General features: G+C 55.8%; 2 protein-coding genes across 3 annotated transcripts; one reads left to right on the top strand and one right to left on the bottom strand.

Moving 5' to 3' along the window:
- Positions 1–107: 107 nt before the first annotated feature.
- SMARCB1 (SWI/SNF related, matrix associated, actin dependent regulator of chromatin, subfamily b, member 1) lies at positions 108–13157 on the top strand. Its single transcript, XM_054173166.1, has 10 exons — positions 108–318; positions 2554–2665; positions 3894–3923; positions 5190–5319; positions 5907–6044; positions 6701–6828; positions 7552–7718; positions 8338–8528; positions 11483–11614; positions 12323–13157. Exons 1-10 carry the CDS (start codon positions 226–228, stop codon positions 12360–12362), a joined length of 1161 nt encoding a protein of 386 aa, XP_054029141.1. The 5' UTR covers positions 108–225; the 3' UTR covers positions 12363–13157.
- A 1715-nt stretch (positions 13158–14872) lies between these two features.
- Positions 14873–19444, bottom strand: LOC104309033 (derlin-2). 2 transcript variants are annotated; one of them, XM_054173187.1, is made up of 7 exons: positions 19330–19444; positions 19116–19181; positions 18459–18532; positions 17863–17956; positions 16080–16275; positions 15631–15721; positions 14873–15110 (listed from the first exon to the last, which is right to left on the bottom strand). In XM_054173187.1, exons 1-7 carry the CDS (start codon positions 19420–19422, stop codon positions 14996–14998), a joined length of 729 nt encoding a protein of 242 aa, XP_054029162.1. In that variant the 5' UTR covers positions 19423–19444; the 3' UTR covers positions 14873–14995. The 2 variants fall into 2 exon arrangements, with proteins under 2 accessions (XP_054029162.1, XP_054029163.1); XM_054173188.1 differs by having other exon boundaries at positions 19116–19178.
- Positions 19445–21660: the final 2216 nt, after the last annotated feature.

Here is a 21660-nt window from a genome sequence, read left to right as displayed (position 1 = left end):
GAAAGCTCTTTCCTAATCGATCCCCCCCGCTAAAGGGCTGCTCCCGAGGCCGCTCCTCCTCCAGCCGGCGCCGGGCGGGGGCGCTGCGGCGCATGCGCGGAGCAGGGCCTGGAGTAGGCCGCGGCGCCGCCCGTGCTCGCTCCGCTGCCTGCTGCCGCCGCCGGTGCCTCAGGCCCCGCTCGGGACGCTGCTGAGCCCTGCCGCCGCCCCTCGCCCGCCGCCACCATGATGATGATGGCGCTGAGCAAGACCTTCGGGCAAAAGCCCGTCAAGTTCCAGCTGGAGGAGGACGGCGAGTTCTATATGATCGGCTCCGAGGTGCGGCCCGGCAAGCGGCGGCCCCGGGCGCGGGAAGCGGGTCCGGGGCAAGCGGAGGGGCGCCGGGCGGGCACGGGAGAGCTGCGGGGGAGCCGGGCTTAGGGTGGGAAAGGGGAGCAGGGGAGCTGTGTGTGTGGGGGGGGGGTGTGAGGGGTTGCGGCCTTCCACCCCCCGCGGCTCTGCTCTGCCCCGCTCCTGCGGGCGCTGCCGGGGGGCGGCGGGGCTCGGCTCGGGGGCTGGGCGCTCAGCGCTGCCCGGCAGCCTCAGCCCTGCCGGCGGCAGCGCTCCCAGGTGCGGGCGGCTCTTGCAGACAGCACACGAGACCGGATCGGCAGCCTGAGCCCCCCCCGGTTCCAGGCCCCGCGGCTCCCCGACCGCGAACCCTGTGAGCAGTTCCTGTAGCCCCTTCGCCCCGAGAGGTTTGGTTATTTCGCGTGCCGGCAGGTGCTGAAGCCCGCACCTAGGCCTTTTGTGTGCAGCCACCGCACGGAGAGCAGCCGGTGCAGCTTCTTCGGCCGCCAGCGAGCGCCGGGGGTGCAGCGTTCCAGCGCCCGGGGGGTGTGCGGGGAGCCTGCTCTGCCCCCCTGGGCAGCAGCCTGTTGAAGCGAGAAGCCTTGGTGCTTCGGTGCCAGCGCGATGATCGCAGTTGCAAACTGGAAGAAAAGCCTTGATGGCAACAAGGAAAGGCTCAACACGTTCAGCTGCCAGTTGTCCAGGTTGAGCAGGGGCTAAAGGCTCCCTCTCATGTGAAAGGCAAAGTCTGGAAGAAGATCTGTTAAGTGTGGTCAGCTCGTTGGTGAGATTACCAGACTAGGCACAGGGCAAGGGGGAAAGGATTGCTTTCCTCATCTGTTGATTTCTGTCTGTTGAGTGCTCTAGAGCAAAAGATGGGATTAAAAAATAATCATAGAATTGTTAGGGTTGGAAGGGACCCCAAGGATCATCCAGTTGCAACCCCCCTGCCATGGGCAGGGACACCTCACACTACAGCAGGTTGCTCACAGCCACATCCAGCCTGGCTGCAAACACCTCCAGGGATGAGGCTTCCAGCACCTCCCTGGCAAACACCTAAAAGGAGGTGTTAGGATCAAAATGAACCTTGTCAAGCAAGGAATGAAAGCCTCATTGTGTGGCAGTCTGACAGTGCACTGCCAGTCTGGAAAAACCCAAAGGAGTATTTTGGAGTCTAGAAATAGTTCTGTGGTTCAGCAAGTCCTGCTGTGGCTGTCAGCACAGCTGAGGACCTTGTGCCAGGCAGAGCAGAAGTGGTTTAGAGATGCTGAGCGAATTTGAAAGATGATTATTGGCAGTGATCACTTCTGACCTGTTCAGAGGATTTGAACCAAACTGCAAGGCTGTCAGCTTTTGCTGTCTTTGTATCCAGTGTCTGGATGGCACAGAGGCTCAAAGTAAAGTGCTAACTGAGACAGCTGGGTGTCCTCCTGAGCCCTGTGCACTGGAACACAAGTTGAGGAAGCAAAGGTCAGACTGCTCCAGAATACAGGAAAATGAATGGAATTTCCCCCCCTATTAAGGGGATTATTGTCAATCAATGGGGGATTTTTTCCCCCCCCTAATTGGGCTACTGAAGTCAGTGCTGATAAAAGTGATGGCTTCTGTGCTGCTGCAAAAGCTGTGCTTGCTGTGAAAGCTGTGATGCTGTATGATGCCAAACACAGTGCAGTCAGTCTGTCATGAAAGACAGCCAAGTAATCCTCTTGGGAGATTCCTCTTCACAGAATGATAGGGGCTAGAAGGGAGCTCTGGAGATCACCTCATCCAACCCCTCTGCCAGAGCAGCCTTTGAATAGCTCCAGGGATGGAGACTCCACCACCAGCTTGGGCAGTCCCTTCCCTTTCTTCACCCCCCTCAAAAGGGAAGAATTTCCTTGTCAAGTTTAGATGAAGCTTCCTGGCTTCCAGTTTGTGCCTGTCACTAGGCACCACTGAAAAAAGCCTGGCCCCATCCTCCTGGCTCCCACCCTGTAAGTATTGACCAGCATCGATAAGAACTCCCAGAGGCTTTTCCAGCCTAAAAAGCCCCAAGTCCCTCAGCTTCACGAAAGGTGTTCCAGACCCCTAATCATCTTCATAACCCTCTGCTGTTCCCTGTGCTTTGTGTGCTTCTTGACTTAGAAGGAGCTGAATCTGTTTCAGCTTCTGCTGCAGCTCCCTGGAGCACAGCAGGAGGCCGTGCTGGAGCGCTGGGCCATGCCTCTGCTTTCCTTCCTGTAGGTGGGGAACTACCTGCGTATGTTTCGGGGCTCCCTGTACAAGAGATACCCCTCGCTCTGGAGACGGCTGGCCACCGTGGAGGAAAGGAAGAAGATAGTGGCCTCTTCACATGGTGAGGAGATGAGGAGTGTTTGTCTGACACTTGGCCTGCAGAAACAAGCTCTGGTGATTGAGAAGCTCATGCACCTCGAGGGCTGTGCGGACCACAGGATGTCAGGGGCTGGAAGAGACCTTCAGAGATCATAGAGTCCAAGCCCCCTGCCAGAGCAGGACCGTAGAAACCAGCACAGGTCACATAGGAACACATCCAGATGGGGTCTTGAAAGGCTCCAGAGAAGGAGACTCCACAGCCTCTCTGGGCAGCCTGCTGCAGTGCTCTGTGACCTCACAGCGAAGAAGTTCCTCCCCATGTTGAGGTGGAACCTCCTGGGCTGCAGTTTCCATCCCTTGCCCTGGCAGCTGAGCAGAGCCTGTGCCCTGCCTCCTGCCCCCCAGCCCTCAGAGACTTAGAAGCATTTCTTAAATCCCCTCTCAGTCTTCTCTTCTCCAGATTAACCACCCCCAGGGCTCTCAGCCTCTCCTTATAGGGCAGTGCTGCAGTCTCTCAATCATCCTGGTAGCCTCTGTTGGACTCTCTTGAGTCCCCCTTGAACTGGGGAGCCCAGAGCTGGATGCAATATTCCAGGTGAGGTCTCAGCAGGGCAGAGCAGAGGAGGAGGAGAACCTCCCTGGCTCTGCTGGACACACTTCTCTGAATGCACCCCAGGATCCCATTGGCCTTCTTGGCCACAACATTTCCTCAGGGATGGAGCCCTCTGCACCAGGTAACTCCTGGTTCAGCCTGGCAACAAACATCAGCTGAGACCAAAACATCCATCCTGGCTCTCCTGGGGTAGGCTGTGTTCATCACAAAGCATGGGCCTCATATCTGAGTCAGTCTCAGCCCAGAAGGGACTGTGACAGCCAGAGGAGGGTCACCTTTGTCTCTCTGTCAGGTAGGCAGCAGTGTTGAAGGACCTTCCCTGTGTGCCTCTGCTTCACTTGGCTTCTCCCAGGGGCTGAGTGCTTCTGCCTGCCAGGCTTTGTTGTGGTGTGCTGCTCCTGCTGTGACTGCCACAGGGAGGGAGAGTGCAGGGCTGCCTCAGCATGATTTTTGGTGGGAGGCAAACAACCAGCAGTCCTGGCAGCGTGACTTGTTGTACACTCTTTGGATGAAAAGCATAATGAAAACAAATAGTTCATTCTGGACTTGATGTCTCCTTCCTGCCAGTATCCTGCTGACCTGTTGCTTTCTTCTCTTTTTCTTTCTTTTTGTTGTTTTTTTGTCGTTCTCCCAACAGAAAATCAGCGATCTCACAGCCCCAGAAGATGTAAGTCTTATCTGCATGTTATTCTTAGCTGTGCTGGAGGAGGAATGTCCACTGTGACCTTTGGTGCTATTACAATATATACTAATGGCTAATCCCCTTCCTCTGATCTCTCTGTGTGGTTGCCCTAATTGTGCATCCCGATCACATGCTGAGCTCCTCTCTCTCTCAGAACCTTAGTGGGACTTTCAAGTGCAGATGGGCTGTGGAATTCAGCAAGAGCAGTCTGGAGGTTTCTCCTCCTGTCCCAAGTCTCATCAGCCTCTCTATTGATCACTGACTCTCTGTTTCCAGCCTTTGATGTCCACTGAGGACTTGATGTGCTCTGGGCTGTGGAGGGGTTTTTTGCATCACTTTGGCAGGTGTAGGTGTGCAGGGCCAGACCCTGTAATTGCAAAGTGCAGGTCAGGGTAGGAAGGAATTGTTATCCTCTTTTACTTCCAAAGTCAAAGCACAGCAGCTGGATTTAAGGGCTCTTTTTGCCCCCCTGAAGTTTTGTTTTTGTAGGGCTCACTTCCATCTTGACTCATTTCATCTGTTAGGAAATGACTGAAGTCTATAAATAAGTTGCAGCCTGCAAGGAGGTTCAGCCAGTGGTAGCACCCGAGGGAAACCCATGCAGTGCTAACCCTCCCTGTGCCAGTCCAAATGGAAGGTGTTCTGAGTGGAGTGTGGCCAGGGCAGCTGTAGAAAGTAAAGATGCTGAAGCCTTCTGCAAATCTTTGGTCTCTCACTGTGCAGCCTCTCCAAGGTGCCATCTGCTTTTGTCTTTTGATTGGTGTTCCCTGGGCTTTGTGGTGGGGATTGCCTTGTGTGGGCTAAGACATTCCCCCTCTGCCCCCAGGAGAGTCAGGTTTGTGCTGGTGCTCAGATGGATGTCAAAACCTGATTGTGCTCCTTTAGAGCTGTGCACTGTGCCTGGGCTTCTGCTCCCTCCAAGGAATCCAAGCCAGCAGCAGAGCATCCTGGTGTGGGAGGGAGAGTGGAGCCTTCTTGGCAGCTCAGAGATGACAGTGGAAGGTTTTGTCACATCCATTTTCCTCATGGGTACAAACTGCCAGGGTCAGAGCCTTCCTCTACAGTTCCAATGTGTGTAGGAAGAGAGAGGAAGCCCAGAGGGCTTTTGGGGCACACACTTGTATCATGTGGTAACCTATTGTAGTCCCTCCTGCAGGCAGCATCAGGCAGGGCTCTTCAGCATGCAGCCTGTTGCTGCATTGCTGTGTGGTGCTGCTCCATGTTAACTGCTGGCATCTCTCCTGGTACTAGATCATGGCTATACCACGTTAGCCACTAGTGTGACGCTGCTGAAGGCCTCTGAAGTGGAAGAGATCTTGGATGGAAATGATGAGAAGTACAAGGCAGTGTCTATCAGCACAGAACCTCCCACCTACCTCAGGTAAAGGGCATCTGTGAGGGCCAGGCTCAGAACAGAGCTGCTTGGAAGATGGCAGCTTGGGCAGGAAGCACAAACCCAGGCCACAGTGCCGGGGGGTGCATCGCTCCCATCTCTGCTGTAGTTCTTGGCAGTGTAGGGCAAGTGAGGATTTCCAGAGCATAAGGGTTGGGTTACTGCCCACATGCAACAGGAAGAAAAGCAGAAGTGTTTGATGATGCAGCTCCTTTTGCAGTTGCTGCATTCCAGCTGTAGCAGATGTTTTCAGAACAGACTCTCTCTGCACGTACTGCCTCTGGAGACCTCATGGTGCTCAGCTAGCTCTTTGTAAAGCACAGGCAGAAAATCCTACTGGGAGCCTGGTATTTGTGATGGCACTGCTGGATTTGTACCTGAGGAGCAACTGTGAGCTGCAGAATGGGCTTGCCAGAGGCTGGTGTGGAGCAGCAGTTCTCAATGGAACAGTATTGAGGGCTCCAGAATCCAAATAGCAGGAGCTCATGACAGGACTTGAAGTTCAGAGTTAGACCATTCCTTTGGTAGCAGTGGTGCTCAGGGTCTGCAGTTTAACATTCAGTCTCCTCCTCCAGAGAACAGAAGGCGAAGAGGAACAACCAGTGGGTGCCAACCCTGCCCAACAGCTCTCACCACCTGGACGCAGTGCCGTGCTCCACCACCATCAACAGGAACCGCATGGGCAGGGATAAGAAGAGAACATTCCCACTGTGGTAAGAGAGCTTCCTGCTTCCAGAGTGGGAACACTCACCAAAGTGCCACCCTGCCAGGGTAAAGCTGAGGAGTTAATACAGTGTTGTGATTCATCTCTAAGTGATGAAGGACCTGGAGGCTGTCAGTTAAACTGTGGGGCTTGAGGCTCATCCTTCCAGCAGCCAGCCCATGGCTTGGAGAGGAGCTTTCCTCTTGTGAGGACAATGGCTCAGTCTTTTCCTGAGGAGTTCCTTCCTTCTGCTGATTTGCTGAGCTGTTATCATTTGAGGAGCCTGAAAGCTCTCTGTGAAGGACAGGCTGCCTCTCACTGACAGACTCCAGTACCTTTGATGTGGTTCCTCCAATGGGAAGCGCTGCTGTGGCTCACGAGTAGCTTTTGTTGTCCATTAGAGAAGTTGAGGAAACCAAGAGAAATGTAAGCCTGGAAAAAATTCCTTGTTTTAATTGCAGGAATGTGTTACAGATGTGATGAAAGGTGATAAACCCCTGTGTTGGTTGCCATATCCCCCATAAGCTTGCACTGAGGAGGCTGTCTAAAGACTGGCTGGGGAGTTGGAGCGTAGGGATTGCTTCCAACAGGCTTTGCTTTCCCTCTGTGGATGCCAGAAGTGTCATGTGCTAGCTGCATATACTGTGATGTTGCTCTTTGTTTTAGCTTTGATGACCATGACCCAGCAGTGATCCATGAGAATGCATCCCAGCCAGAGGTTCTGGTTCCAATCAGGCTCGATATGGAAATCGATGGGCAGAAACTCCGAGATGCATTTACGTGGAACATGAATGGTATGTAGGAAGGAGACTGTCCTGGGGCTGGAGAAGCAAAACTGTATCCATCACCAAACATGAAGGAGAGAGCAAGCATGACTGTGTCCTCACCCCCTACAGACAGAGCTTTGAAGCTCTCCCACTTTGGACTCTGTTCAGCTGTTGTGTCTCTTAGCTCTGCCACTTCCACGGCTCGCAGGCATCCCTGGCCACACCTTGAGAGGAAGGATTTAACTGGCCTGGTCCCCTGACCCAGTTCCTCTGTTAGCTGAGAGACCTTAGTTACAGCACAGCTGATGTCTGTGGCTCCTTTATGTATCTGATCAGACCAGAGCTGTGTTGTCTGCTTGGAGTGAGTAAAGGCAGCTGCCATTCCCTGTGTCCTTGTGCACACCCTTACAGACCTGGCAGGGAACACCCTTGGCAAGGCAAAAGGTGATGGGTTTGGGTACAGTGAGTAAAGGCAGCTGCAATTCCCCATGTCCTTGTGCACACCCTTACAGACCTGGCAGGGAACACCCTTGGCAAGGCAAAAGGTGATGGGTTTGGGTACAGTGAGTAAAGGCAGCTGCCATTCCCTGTGTCCTTGTGCACACCCTTACAGACCTGGCAGGGAACACCCTCTGCAAGGCAAAAGGTGATGGGTTTGGGATTGCCTTTGTCAGTGCTGTGGGATGAATGTTGTGTGTTCTTCAAGTGGCAGGCATTGATTCTTGTCTTTTCCTTCTTGTTCTGTGTCAGAAAAGCTAATGACCCCAGAAATGTTCTCTGAGATTCTTTGTGATGACCTGGATTTGAATCCCCTGACCTTTGTCCCTGCTATTGCCTCTGCCATCCGACAGCAGATCGAGTCCTACCCAACCGACAGCATCCTGGAGGATCAGTCAGACCAGCGAGTTATTATTAAGGTAATGCAGGGAGGCAGCAGAACCAGGGGGGAACCACTTGGGTTTCTCTCCTCATGGGAGGGGTAAAGGGTACAAAGGCTTCCCATGGAGCAAAGGAGCTCTTAATTCCAGTCCTCCTTCCAGACTGTATTTTTCTCCTTTGTGTTGAGAACAGAACCAAGGTAGCAGATTATTAACCATTCATGTGGCAGCTCCTGAGGTGATTCAGTAGCTCAGTTAAAGCATTGCCATCTTCCTTTGGAGGAACTGAGCCTTGGTGAGCAGAGCTGAGTTGTCTTCATGCTACTGGAATGGAGAGTTCAGTTAGGAGCTCTGCAGAAGCAGTGAGCTAGGAGCTGCTGCTCTGAGCCTTGGTGAGCAGAGCTGAGTTGTCTTCATGCTACTGGAATGAAGAGTTCAGTTAGGAGCTCTGCAGAAGCAGTGAGCTAGGAGCTGCTGCTCTGAGCCTTGGTGAGCAGAGCTGAGTTGTCTTCATGCTACTGGAATGAAGAGTTCAGTTAGGAGCTCTGCAGAAGCAGTGAGCTAGGAGCTGCTGCTCTGCTGCTCTTCTCTGCTCAGTTGACCTTGACAGACTTGTGAGGGTGGAAACGAATGACCTTTTTCTTTCCCTTGTCTCCAGCTAAACATTCATGTAGGGAACATCTCCCTTGTAGACCAGTTTGAGTGGGACATGTCAGAGAAGGAGAATTCACCAGAGAAGTTTGCCTTGAAGCTGTGCTCAGAGCTTGGCCTGGGTGGGGAGTTTGTCACTACCATTGCCTACAGCATCCGGGGACAGCTGAGTTGGCACCAGAAGACATATGCCTTCAGGTACAGAACTGTCCTTCCAGTGTGGCTGGGGAGGGGTCTCTGTGCTTCATGGGCATTCACATCAGTGAGTCTTAGAACAGCTGAACTCATGCACAGAGTCTCACTTGAAATGGGTCCTTGTGGCTTGCAGCCCTCCCTGCAGTGCTCGTGGCCCCTTGTGCTTGCCTGCAGGGTGTGTTGCATTTCAGGAGCACATGGTGCAGAATGAAAGGCTCTTGTAATTAAGACACTGGGGACTTGCAATTAACAGAGTACCTTGGGGTTCCCTCCTCCAGTGCAGGCTGATCAAGAGCCTTGGGTAGGTTTTGGTTTCGTTGGGGTTGCCTGCTTTGTGCCAGCCACTGTCCCAAGATTTGGTGTTTTGAATTAAGACTGATTGAAGCTGTAGGTCTCTGCCTTGGCTGAGGTTAAAGCTGGCCTGATTCTAGGCCCTTCTCACAGCTGGGATGCAGCAGTGTCAGTCTGAGCAGACAGCTTTGTAGCCTGTCTCCTGGAGATAATGGTCTGCAGTTGTGCTGCGTTGCTGCACTGATGTTATCCCCAGCCTGCTGCTCCCTCTGCAGTCTGTGCTAGCCCTTCAGCTGTGCTCTGAGGTTTTGTGACCTGGGGTCGTGGTGACAGCTTGGGGAAGCTGGAGAGTTCAGCATGTGATGTGTTTGCAGAGGTGAGGCAATGCTGTTGTTGACACCAGTTGTGGAGAGATCAGTGCAAGGAAGCAGAATGAGCTGCCTGGGCAGCAAAGGGAAACAGGCACCAGCCCTGTCCTGCCTTGGGGGAGGACAAGGAGTAGTTGATGCAGGGCTGAGCAAGGAGGAGCTGGAGGCAGGTACATTTTCAGGCCACCCTTAGACTGGCCATATGGCAAGGGGGAGAAACAACAGCTAGCAAGGGAACCCCAGCAGAACAAAGCAGCAGGGACATGAGCTGTTCAGGAAGGAGCAAACCTCTAATTCAAACCTTGCTTTGTGTCATGGCACAAATATGTCCTCCCCTTCCCTTTTCCTCTTCAAGCAATGGAGCACTTTTGAAACTTCACAGTGATTAATGGTATTTGGGTTCTGTGGTTGGTTCAGTTCCTGAATTCCCAAACCACAGGAGGGGTGGTTGCTCCAAAGTCATTCCACTGATGTGAGGAGAGGGTCTGCTTTAGATGTATCAAAGGAACCTTAATATCTCAAGAGACTGGAGGGGGGGTTAGGAAGTCATGTGCCTCTTAATCATCTGAGGGAGAGGTAAAACTGTCTTTTAACTGATGAAAGCCAGGGAAGTTCTTCCAGCTGGCCTGCTCTGCAGAGCAAGGGCAGCCTGCAAGCCCCTGGACAGGTAGCTGATGCGTTTCCAGGCGCTGCTGTGGCACAGCGCTTCCCAGCTCGGTGCTGAGCGCCTCCGGTGCTGGCACACAGCACTCCAGACCCAGGCCTGAATGCTGGCCCAGGTTCTCTCCCACACCAAACCTGTGTGCCTGAGGGAGTCACCTTTTCCACAAGACACATTTGCTGGTGGCACTGCTGAGGCCTGGGGCCCAGCAGAGGAAGTGTCTTGCTGTACTGGGAGCCCTGCAGCTGGCAGAGCATTTCAGTCATCCTGCCGGCAGCACTTTCACCTTCATCAGGAAGCAAGAGGGGAGGAGGAGCTGTCTTGCCTTGGAGAACAAGAGGTGAGGGAAGGTTTTTCAGTGTCTCTCTGATTCTTTGCTGGAGGGGTGGTGCCTGAGCTGGCTGTGCCTGTGAGCTGTGTGCCAGACTTCCAACTCCCATTCGATTCGAGTGGGTGCTCAGAGGTAAGCATAGGAAATGAGGTAGAGGCCTCATGCTGTCAAGTCAGAGAAGCCACTTAAAGGTCTAGCAGTTAGCCTGGGATGTGCAGCAGGCTGGGGCTGAGATGAAATTATTCCTGGGTTTGAGTGTTGCTTAGTGGATGTCAGCAGTACTGGAAGGAGATTTGACTGAAGCTCCCTCCCAGGATCAGATGCCAAAGGCTCTGGGTTGATCCTTCACTGCAGCACCACTTTGAAGAGCTGCTCTTGCAGCTGATAAAAGGCTGTGCTGCAGATGATGTCTGTTCCCATGGTTGTGTTCCCTGCCAGGGGAGAGCCCTGCAGGGCCAGGTCCCCGGGGAGGGGGCCGGATGCCCCCGCACCTGCCGTGGGCTCCCTGCAGCTCAGCCTGAGCCCCTCTCTAGAGCTGGAGGCAAACATTTACATTCTGAGGCTCCTCTGTGTTTATGCCTGGCCTCCCCAGCCACTGTCAATATTTGGGAAGCTGCTCCTGGTCAGTTCCTGTTGACTTTTACTGGAAAGGGGCTAGGGAGGCAGCAGAGAGTTCTGCTGTGTGTGTGACAATGCACCTGGGGCAGGGCAGGGAGAGAGAGCTCTGAGGAGCACATCTTGTGACCAGGGACACAGCCTGGTTGCAACAGCAGCTCCTAAGAGACTGCCCTTCCTGTGGCAGTGGGGAGGACAGTGCTTGCTGCACTGTTGGGCTCCCATCCCAGCAGGCCCCCAGGAACCCAGTGTTTGCCAGGGTAGAGCTGCCAGAGGGGTGCTGGCAAGCTACAGCTAGGGAGTCCAAGCTGGACTGAGAGCCCTGCTCCCAGTGCCTGCTCAGCTGCTGCTCTGGGGGAAGTGCTCCCAGCACTGGGAAGCTGCTGTGAACTTTGCCTGTGCTGGGTTTGGAAGCTGTCAGCCAGTGGCCTTTGTGGGAGAGACTGCATCAGCTGCAGTGCTTTTCACAAGCACCTCCCCAGGCTGGGAAGGGCAGCTGCTCACAGCTGCTCTTGCACTGATTTCAGGCTCCACTAGTTGGTAACCTCGTGTGCTTCTGGAGCCAAACTGAGTGGGGTTAAGAATGCTTAAGCCTGGAGCACTGTAGCTGCTGCTCTGTTGCCCTTCCCACCTCGGCTGGTGAGGCTGAGGAGCGCTGATGGATGCTGCTTTGTTGCCCCCTGCCCTGCAGCGAGAACCCTTTGCCGACGGTGGAAATCGCCATCCGCAACACGGGGGATGCTGACCAGTGGTGCCCCCTGCTGGAGACCCTCACAGATGCCGAGATGGAGAAGAAGATCAGAGACCAGGACAGGAACACAAGGTACTGCCACCGGTGCAGATACTTCTCCTTCAGGCCTGTCTCTGAGACAGAAGTTAAAAGCTTGGATGTTTGTCCTTCTCTGCTGAGAGGCTGACTGGCAGGGGTTCAGCCTTGCACACCACAACCTCATGGCTCTTTAGCTTCAGGGTGTTAAACTGTTAGCAGCTTGCTTCACATTTAAATCTCCACTTGAACCATCCTCTGCTTGAAGCAGAGTTGCCTGTGGGCTGTCTGCCTGGGCAGGGGGTTTGTTCCTAGAGGAAGGCATTCATCATAGAATTGGCAGGGCTGGAAGGGAGCTCAAGGCTCAGCCAGCTCCAACCCCCTGCCATGGGCAGGGACACCTCACACCACAGCAGGTTGCTCACAGCCACCTCCAGCCTGGCTGCAAACACCTCCAGGCAGGAGGCTTCCACCACCTCCCTGGGCAGCCTGTGCCAGGCTCTCACCACCCTCCTGGGCAACAACTTCTTCCTCACAGCCAATCTCAGTCTCCCCCCTTCTAGTTTTGCTCCATTCCCCCTGGTCCTGTCACTGCCTGACATCCTAAGAAGTCCCTCCCCAGCTTTCTTGTAGCCCCTTGCAGATCCTGGGAGGCCACCATAAGGTCTCCTTGGAGCCTTCCCTCCTCCAGGAGTGAGAGGGCTGCCCTCAGGCAGGCCTCACAGGACTAACAGCTTTGTCTCTCTGTCTCTCTCTGTCTCCTAGGCGCATGAGACGCTTGGCCAACACTGCTCCAGCCTGGTAAACCTCCTCTTTGTGACACTGGTGCTCTTCCTACAGACTTACCCCTACTCCTCTCCCCTCATGGATCTAGGATTGGCAGGGGGTCTTTCTGTCCCTGAAGGGGGACACACATTCCACTTGCCAAGGGTTCCCAGTCCTGCTGACTTCTTCCCCGAGCCCCTCCAGCCGACTGCCACGTAGCAAGCAGGCTGTTAGCACCTTGAGCTAGCTGAGACCTGTGGCAGCTGTTGGAGCCCTCCTTTACCTGTGTGTGGACAGTGTAAAGATCCTTTTGTATAGGTGCAGCCTGCACTCTTAGGACAACTTTTTAAATAAAAAGGAATGCATACTACTTAGGTGGAGCTCAGGAAGTTTGGGTCAGTACTCCACCTCCCCCTGCTTTGTGCTCTCCTGGCATCTCAGCTGCCCCAGGGGCTTTGGGGCAGAGTGCTGAATGCTCAAGGTCCACTCAGAGTTCCAGGAGCAGGCTGGAAACTGAGTGCTTGCCTTCAGTGGCTCAAGCACCCCAAACCCTCTTGCTGCAGGGGAAAGTGGCAAGGAGACTGCCAACCAGAAGCAGCAGCTGCCTCCAGAGCTGAAGGGCTGGCCTGTTAGCAGGTGCAGGCTGCAGAGAGCCCAGGGGGGTGTTGCCAGCTTGCTTGGCAAGGGTAGAGCAGGTGAACTGAAGCCATAAAGCAAACTTTTCTGGTAGGCTGGTGGGTGGTGAACCCCTTTTTCTGGGAAGAACACAGCTGCAAACAAACAAAGTCTCTGAACTCCTGCAACCAGCTGCAGCCTGCAGCCACTGTGACTGCAGCATCTCTTCAGTGAGTGCTTTGCTGTGGTCAGTGTCAGCCCAGAGCAGTGTCTCTCAAATGCCCTTAGCACTGCAGCCCTAGGAGCAATCTGTCCTTTCCCTGGGGAGTTTAAAACCAAAATCCATTGCAGTGAGATTCAACCAAATCAAGGTTGCCTTAAAACCCCCACACTAATTAGTCTCTGCCTTGCTGGTGAGGCACAGCAGCCCTTTGAGAGAGCTCCTACCCTCCACTGGGCCAGAACTGAGGAGGGCTTGCAAGCAGGGCAGATCCTGCTGGCAGCCTGACAACTCTGTTCAGGTCTTTATCACAAAGCCAATAGGTTTTTATGATCCTTGCTGATCCACCCACACTGCTAGCACAGTCAAAAAGAAAACCCAAACCACTTTCTGGCCTTAATTTATCATCTTTAGAGTAATAGCAGAGCCAGTTCTGATTTCCCAGGTGGGAGGGAACCTTTTCCAGATGTGAGGAACCACAAACTTGCCCTGCAGCAGTAATGTTGCTGCAGTGTTAGCCTAGGCTGCTGGGGCAGAGTGGTGCTCTGGCCATTAGTCCTTGTTAGAGAGGCTGAAAGGTGGTTTTGGCAGGGCAAGAGCCTGGGGCTCCTGCATTGTAACCTCCCCTAGAGAAAACTTCCCCTCCTGGACATAAGAACTCCTGCCTGAGAAGGCACAGAGCTGTCAGGCTTGGAAGGGAGCTCAAGGCTCAGCCAGTCCCAACCCCCTGCCATGGGCAGGGACCCCTCACACCACAGCAGGTTGCTCACAGCCACCTCCAGCCTGGCTGCAAACACCTCCAGGCAGGAGGCTTCCACCACCTCCCTGGGCAGCCTGTGCCAGGCTCTCACCACCCTCTTGGGCAACAACTTCTTCCTCACAGCCAATCTCAGTCTCCCCACTTCTAGTTCTGCTCCATCCCCCCCAGTCCTGTCCCTGCCTGACACCCTCAGAAGTCCCTCCCCAGCTTTCTTGTGGCAGAGGTCTGTGCTGCCTTAGCAAGAGTGATCTCAGTGCAGCTGCAGGGCAGGGATGAGCTTCCTGAGTTCCCTCCCATTCAGCTGTTTCAGAACTAAAGAACTCACCAGGAGTGGAATCCCAGCCAGCCTTTATTACTAGTGTCACTGCCAGGGCCAAGTGTCCAGCTCTGACCCCTCTCCTAACCCAGGCATCTCTCTGTCCAACTAGACACTCCCCTACCCTTCTCCTGAGGGTAAGGACATCTTCCAGGCAGCCTGAACTGTGCTCTGCCCCTGGGGAAAAAGCAAAGGCCAAGCAGGCAGCCTGAGAGCTGTGAGCAAAGTCCTGCTGAGTCCTGCTGCATGGCTGCCTCTGCCCTGGGCACAAATGGACACACAGCTGAAAAATAAAAGACTTTAATGTAAAGACTCTTTGGAAACAACAACAAAGGAGTGGGGGACGGAGAGGAGAGGAGAGGAGGAGGCTGAGCTGCATTCTACCATGGCAGAGTAGGGAGGACAACTTCATGGAGAGCCCCCAGAGAGGTCTCAGGACAGCGAGAGCCAGGGGCATTGGTCTTTGTACAGAGGGCAAGAGTGAGCTGGCACACAGCAGGAGGAGGAGCTGTTCCAACATCTCATCTGACACTTGAGCCCCACTGGGTAACTGAGGAAGCCAGCACAGCTCCCAGCCCCTGGAACCCCTGCAGAAGCCTTCAGGGGTTCTGGTGTGCACAGCTCTGTGGAACCACTTGGTACAAGAGGAAGATGAATCACCCAGACAGACAGGGACACATGACACTGGCATGGCAGCTGGTGGTGTTCCAGCAGGAGCTCTGGGCCATGGCACAAGTCCAGCCAGAAGAGAAGTCCCCTGTGTTACTGTGGCTGCTGCTGCTGGTTCTGGTCTTGGTCTCTAGGTCGGTTTTCTGGGTGCTCCTCAGGGAGAGGGTTATAGTTGGGATCCTCTTCAGGTGTGTCAAATACCATCTTCCTGGCAAGGCACATGCCCATCCCACCAAGCAGGCAGGTTAGGAAAATAAGGCCAGGATAACCCCCCCAGGCCTCCCAGGGGCATCCCAGCCTCTCCCAGGGCTTGGCTGTGGGCCTGCTGCACCAGCACTCGCTGTTCCTCTGCCCAGCTCTGGAAATGATGATGGCAGTGCCCACCTCCTGCATCTCTAGGTCAGCTTTGATCCTCAGCATGAAGCAGAACATTCTGCTTTCTTAAACTACAGAAGTACACCAGAAAACAACCCCCCTGCAGCTAGCAGTCAGAACACTGCCACCAGCAAAGCCTAAGGGACCAGCAGCTGCTTCATGGACCCTGTCTCCATCTGTACACGATGTGCAGAGCACCACTGCCTCCTGCAGCAGAGGCATAAACCACCCAGCTGAGGTGCTGCCAGCATCCAACTGTGTCCCATGGTCAGGCTCTCACAGACCACAGCTGGCTCTGAGCCAAGGCTGAGGAGCAACCCAGCAAAGCCCAGAAAGAATCCAGCTTTACTTACAGGAAGCCAGGGGTCAACAGCAACTTCTTTCCTCCAGGCTGGTTTGGGAAAACATCTTCCAAGAAATAATAGATGTGACCCACTGCAATCCCTGGGGAGAGATGGCAGCAAGGTCAGGCCCAGCTGGGACTCCTGTGCCAGCTGAAGCAGAGCTGTTGGCAGCTTAAGCAAGATGAAGCTCCAAGAATCCCTCAGCCATGTACCCACGCTCCAGCTCCCACCAGAGGGCAGGCTGTTAGCTGTGGCCAACTTCTGCTCCCCTGGGGAAGCCACAGCAGGTCACAAGCAAGAGGGCAGCCATGAGGATGCCCACCCAGCAGCCTCAGCCAGCTCCCTTTAGGGAACCCACCACCTTCAACAGCTGTGGTGCTGGTGGCCCAGCAGCATCTACGAGAACAGAGCATGCAAGGTGCCCTCCTTTGTTCCCAGCACTGCCAGCTTGGACCTACCCAGCAAGTCAATGATGATGGAGTTGCCCAGGAGCAGAGAGAATCCCATCAGGACCCAGGGCAAGAAGGGAGCCTGGAAGTTCAGCAGCCCAAAGAAGTTCATGCGGATGTAGGGGTTCCTGCGGCTCCAGACGTACACCAGCATGATGGTGAAGGCCTGGCCCAGGAAAAACAGGCTGGCAAAGAGGCCAAACAGCTGGCAGCTACAGAGTCAAGGAAAGAGCTGCCCACCCTGAGCACCACCCCTCCAGGCAGCACAGGGTGTCCTGTGATGAGCAAGCCCAGAGCGGCAGGCAGCTGACCGCCGCCTGCGAGACCTTGCCCACCTCACCAAGCCCCTCCTGGGCTGGCTGAGATGCCCTGCCCCCTTTGCCCCCATTCCCCAAGACATTCTGGAGCAGCACATACAGACTGCTGGCTACAACCACCACAGTCCAGGGAGGCTGTATAGAGGCCTCTGCAAAGTGACCTTCTTCAGAAGAGGGCCTTCATGTCCTTCCAGCACTCACCTGAGCAACCATCTCACATCCAGCAGCTGCCTTCTGCAGGAGAGCTGCCTGCAGCAGTGAGCTGGCTCTGCTAATTCACAGCCCTCTCTTTCAGACCTCAAGGAGACAGCTAGAGGCAAAAGAAATTCCCCTGCCCTCATTATTGTTGGACTCCAAATCCACCCAGGGCCAAGTGTGGATGAGATGCTGCAGGTACCTGGACGCTGCCTTAGCTGAACACCCAACAGCCACGAGAGTCACACAGCTTCATGCAGAGACTGTGGGGGGAGCAGCAGCACTTGGAGCTCTCTGCACCAGAGAGCAGCAAGACACTCAGGAAAGGTTCTCCTGACTGGAGACACTTCTCCCCATCAGACTATTTGGTCTCAGAACAAAAGAACTGCTGCAGCCACGGACAGGCTGTGAGGACAGTGCTGGGCTCACACTGCCTGACGTGCTGATGGCATCCCACTCCTTGTCCTTATGTCTCTGTGTTCTGCCCTTCAGCTGCAGCTGGCTTTTCTGAGCCAGCCTCATGCCAATGGTAGCAGTGCTCCAGTCTGCTCCACCCACCAGAGCTCAGACACAGTCATCCTGCTGCAGCTGGATGGTTTCTCACAGGCCTTCCTTTCAGGCTGAGCTTCCCAAGCACACTGCTACACATCCTCTTCTAGGATCAGGCAGCCCATCCCTGTGCCAGACAGCAGCACACATACTGGCAGCTTCTCCCATAGTTTGCTCCCACTCTGAGCATACTGAGGGAGGCACTGGCCAGGAGACAAAGGTGGGCAAGACAAGGAGCAAACCTGTGTCACAGAGGCAGGAGGTGTCCCTCCATGTGCTCAGCAGAGCTCACAGGATGACAGGGTGTCAGGGGCCCAAAGAGATCATCCAGTCCAACCCCCCTGCCAGAGCAGGGCCATAGAATCCAGCACAGGTCACACAGAACACATCCAGATGGACCTTGAAAGCCTCTACAGAAGGAGACTCCACAGCCTCTCTGGGCAGCCTGTTCCAGTGCTCTGTGACCCTTATTAGTAAAGAAGTTCTCCCTTGTGTTGAGGTGGAACCTCCTGTGCTCAGCTTACATCCATTGCTCCTTGTCCTAAGCCTCAGGGATCAGCCTGGCAGGCGTGGGGGCACAACAAGACTGCTCCATGGCACCAAGGTTCAGGAGCCAGCTGTCCTGCTCAGGTAGCTGATAGAGCTGGGATACAGAGAGCTAGCAGGCAAGCCCCACGAGAGCCACAGCATCTCAGGAGACACCAAAGAGCTTTGCCAACTCAGAAGGATACTGTCATGAGGAACCCTCCAAAGAGGAACATGAAGACAAAGTCAGCTGTCCTGCCACGGAAGGAGCCTTCCTCGAGCATGCGGCAGTACCTGTACCTGAGAGAGAAGGCAGGGGTTGCAGTATAGGAAATTAACAGCTGGCCACCCCCTGTCCCCACCCCCCTCAGCAGTGGGGAATAAGCCAGCTACAAGCTGTTCCATCACAGGAAACTGTCAGCCAGGTGGCCAAGCCCCAGAGGAGAACAGCGCAAGCTTCACCTCCTACCACCGACCCCAAGGAAAGAAAGAGGCCTCTGCTGTGCTCCAGCCAGAGCTCACCCCAGGGGCAGGCACTGCTCTCCAGCACAAGCCACAGCAGCGCTGCCAGCTGCTGCAGCCTTTTGGCAGGGGCTGCCCTGCAGCAAAAGCAGAGTTGCAGGTGCAGGAGGTGGCCACAGTTGCTGGGGGAATGGCTTCGGTTCTGACCAAAAGGGCCAAAGGAAGAATCCACAGCCCTGGACTTCTACCAAAGCAAGCCAGCCCAGGGAGGAAGACAGATGGAGGGAATTGCATCTAAGCAAAAAAGGGAGCAGAGAGCTTCACTGAGACCAAAGGATACAGAAATATCATGTTGAAAAAGAAACTGAATCCCAGGGGCCCAAAAAAGAGAAAGTTGGTGATCAGCCTCCATATCTGCAAGAGAACAGAGAGGAGAAAAGGAGGTGGACAGACAGGCTTCTCCCCATCACCCTGTCCACTGGGGATGTCCAGTCACGCCCCCACCCACTCAGAACTACCCCAGGACAGCAGACAGCTGCCCCACCTTGAGGTGGGACCTCCCTCCCTTGCCCACATCACACTATCTTGCCCTCCCAGGTGTGGGACAGAAGATTTCTCTGCTTTTCTGTTCATGTGTCTGTATGGTAAAGCCTTCCCCACCCAGCCTGATGTCAGCTTGCCAAACACCCTTCTGTCATGGGGAAGGAGGGGACAGGTGCAGAGCAAAGGTAAACAGGGACTGCCAGGATGGTGTATGGCAGGGAAAGGCTGGAAGAGGTTATCTCCACCCAGGTGTCTGTGACACGAGGGAACACCACACTGGTGACCTAGCTCCCAGCAGTCAGCAAAGGCTGAAGCAGTGGGAGAGAAGTCCCTTGGGACCGTACAGCACTCCCTGGCCATCCTGAGGAGGGGGACACGCGGGGCCCAGCCTGTCGCCCCCCACCCCTTGCTGGGAAGGGGCAAGAAGGGGCCCCAAGCCCGGTCAAGGCCTCACCTGGAACTTCCTGAAGATGAGGTCGGGGTTGAAGTAGAGCTGGAAGGGGGTGATGAACTCCAACTGCTGTGAGAGACAGGCAGAGCTGCCACCCGCTGCCGGCCACCCGCCGCCCTCAGCCAGCCCCCCCGGCTCCCCCCACCCCCAGCACCGCCCCCGGGGTCCCCGGCCTCCCGCCACGGCGCCCTCCCGCCGGGAGCCGCCTAGCCCTCACCACGGCGGCGGTGGTGAGCACGCAGGCGGTGGTGTAGGCCCGCGTCACGGCCGGCATGCCCAGGTACTCCTGCGCGAAGCCCTGGTACGCCATGGCGCACACCGCGACAGCGCGCCGCCGCCGCCGCCGCCGCCCCTTTAACGCCCCCACGCGCCGCCGCCGCGCCACGCCCCCGCCGGCCGTGCCCGCCCAATCCCGACGCGACAAGGCGGCGAGAGCTGGCCAATCGGAGCGCGCCTCGTGCCGTCGGCCCTCCCCCCGCCGCCAACCCGGAATGGACCCGCTGCAGCAGGTGACGGGCCGGCAAGGGGAGAGCCCCTGGGGTGCCGCCCCCTGGAGGCGGGGACAGGCTCCCTAGCCAATGGCAGCGGGCAGCGCCGATGATGGGCGGCGGGGAGAAGCGAAGGGGTAGGTCACGTGTCTACCAGGGCAGGGCCAATCAGGGCGAAGCGGTGGAGCCAAGGAGGGGCCAGGGGCCGCGGGGCTCTGTGCTCCGCTGCGGACCCTGGCCGTGTGTCCGACTGTCTCTCGGCGTCCGTAAGCTGCCTGCCTGTGCGAGACACTGGGTGAAGGAGCTGCGGCTCCCCACCCGGGACTGCTGCGGCGAGTTGAGGGCACCCAGGTGCTTGTACAGAGAGGGGCACGCTGCTGAGCGCCCCAGAGCAGGGGCACCCTGGCAGTCCCGCAGGTGCTGGGCCAGGCGTTCTCCGGCCGAAAGGGTCTCGTCTGCACTACTGCGCGAAGGGCTTTGGCTTCGTGCTCAAAACACTGCTTGCTCTCGGTCGGAGCCCGGAGGCGCTTCCCTGAGCTGTGCGAGGTCACAGTGGGCGGCACGAAGTCGCTGGCAGGAGCCAGGGATTCGCTGGGCAGGAACGACGCCCTTGACGTGTATTTGTATTTAGCCCGGAGGGCAAGGGCTGTTAGCTCCTAAGATCTTCCAAAGCACCGTGGAAGGATGACCTCATAGAGGGCTGCCTAAAGTTGGCATCCTCTGCCCCGGTGTTCATGCTTCCCAGATCTGCTTGCCGTGTTCGGGGGTCGGGTCTAAGGTTACAGCCCCTGCTTTCAGGCGGGGGAAGGGGTCTGGGGTTGAGTTTCTGCAGGAGAAGGTTGCGCTGTCAGCAGAGCCTTAATGAGCCCAGAGATTTCCTTTTAAACCCGCGGTTAATGGGAAATTAAGTCAGCGGCGGGGGAGGGGAGGGAGGGAGCCTTTGTGTTTTCCACCACCTCCACTCTGCCCTTTGGATAAGAACAAAACCCAGCTGGAAGGTGAGGGGATGGGAAGTCAAAATATTGTATGGAGGAAGGGGAGAATATGAGACCCAGGTGGGGGCCGTGGGACCAGGGGGAGGTTCGTGAGCGCTTCAGACACTGCAGTGCTGAGAGCTGTCTCTGACCTGGCCTCTGGGGGAGAAGGAGAAACCACTCCAGGTCTGAGCTGCAGCCGAGGAAGGAACTAGGACTGCAGCAGTGCCAATAAGCTTGGCTGCCTTGTTGCAGGCTGGGGGGATGTGAGCTCTGGGCAGGTGAAACGAGCTGAGCTGAGCAGACAAGGAAAGACAGCTCCTTGTCTGGACCAGGGGCTCTGCAAAGGGCTTCCTAAATCCCTGTGGCTGTTCCAGCCCAAGTGCCCTGCGTGCTGCAGAGCTGGCAGCCCCAGCAGAATCCTGCCATCCTTTGGGTTCCCCTTCCTTTTGGAAGCAGTTGCATTCATGCCATGTACAGCATCGAGTTCAAAAACCCAGGACATCAGAAACTCCTTGTTTAAGCCAGCAGTGTGCCCAGGGGGCCAAGAAGGCCAAGGGCATCCTGGCCTGGATCAGGAAGAGTGTGGCCAGCAGGAGCAGGGAACTCATTCTGCCCTGTGCTCAGCACTGGTTAGGCCACACCTTGAGTCCTGTGTCCAGTTCTGGGCTCCTCAGTTTAAGAAGGACATTGAGATGCTGGAAGGTGTCCAGAGAAGGGCAATGAAGCTGGGGGGTGGGGGTCTGGAGCACAGCCCTATGAGGAGAGGCTGAGGGAGCTGGGGTTGCTTAGCCTGGAGGAGAGGAGGCTCAGGGGAGACTTCATTGCTGTCTACAACTCCCTGCAGGGAGGTTGTAGCCAGGTGGGGGTTGGTCTCTTCTCCCAGGCACCCAGCACCAGAGGACACAGTCTCAAGCTGTGCCAGGGGAGGTTCACTAGCTATCCACAGTGAGGAGAAAGTTATTCCCAGAAAGAGTAATTGGCTACTGGGATGTGCTGCCCAGGGAGGTGGTGGAGTCCCCATCCCTGGAGGTGCTCAAGAAAAGCTTGGATGTGGCACTTGGAGCCAGGGTTTGGTTGTCAGGA

This window comes from Dryobates pubescens, chromosome 25, assembly GCF_014839835.1.
Source record: "Dryobates pubescens isolate bDryPub1 chromosome 25, bDryPub1.pri, whole genome shotgun sequence".
Classification (NCBI taxonomy): domain Eukaryota; kingdom Metazoa; phylum Chordata; class Aves; order Piciformes; family Picidae; genus Dryobates; species Dryobates pubescens.
Note: the sequence above shows the minus strand (reverse complement) of the source record. Positions and strands in the feature narration are given on the sequence as shown.

What these genes read in the sequence shown, in the direction of transcription:
- SMARCB1 (XM_054173166.1), top strand. Translation starts at nt 226, where the DNA reads ATGATGATGATGGCGCTGAGCAAGACCTTCGGGCAAAAGCCCGTCAAG. An exon ending in GATAGTGGCCTCTTCACATG is followed by an intron (nt 2,666 to 3,893) that starts GTGAGGAGATGA and finishes TTCTCCCAACAG; the next exon opens with AAAATCAGCGATCTCACAGC. An exon ending in ACCAGCGAGTTATTATTAAG is followed by an intron (nt 7,719 to 8,337) that starts GTAATGCAGGGA and finishes CCTTGTCTCCAG; the next exon opens with CTAAACATTCATGTAGGGAA.
- LOC104309033 (XM_054173187.1), bottom strand. Translation starts at nt 19,422, where the DNA reads ATGGCGTACCAGGGCTTCGCGCAGGAGTACCTGGGCATGCCGGCCGTG. An exon ending in TTGGAGGGTTCCTCATGACA is followed by an intron (nt 16,276 to 17,862) that starts GTATCCTTCTGA and finishes TGTAGCTGCCAG; the next exon opens with CTGTTTGGCCTCTTTGCCAG. An exon ending in CATCATCATTGACTTGCTGG is followed by an intron (nt 15,722 to 16,079) that starts GTAGGTCCAAGC and finishes ATCTCTCCCCAG; the next exon opens with GGATTGCAGTGGGTCACATC.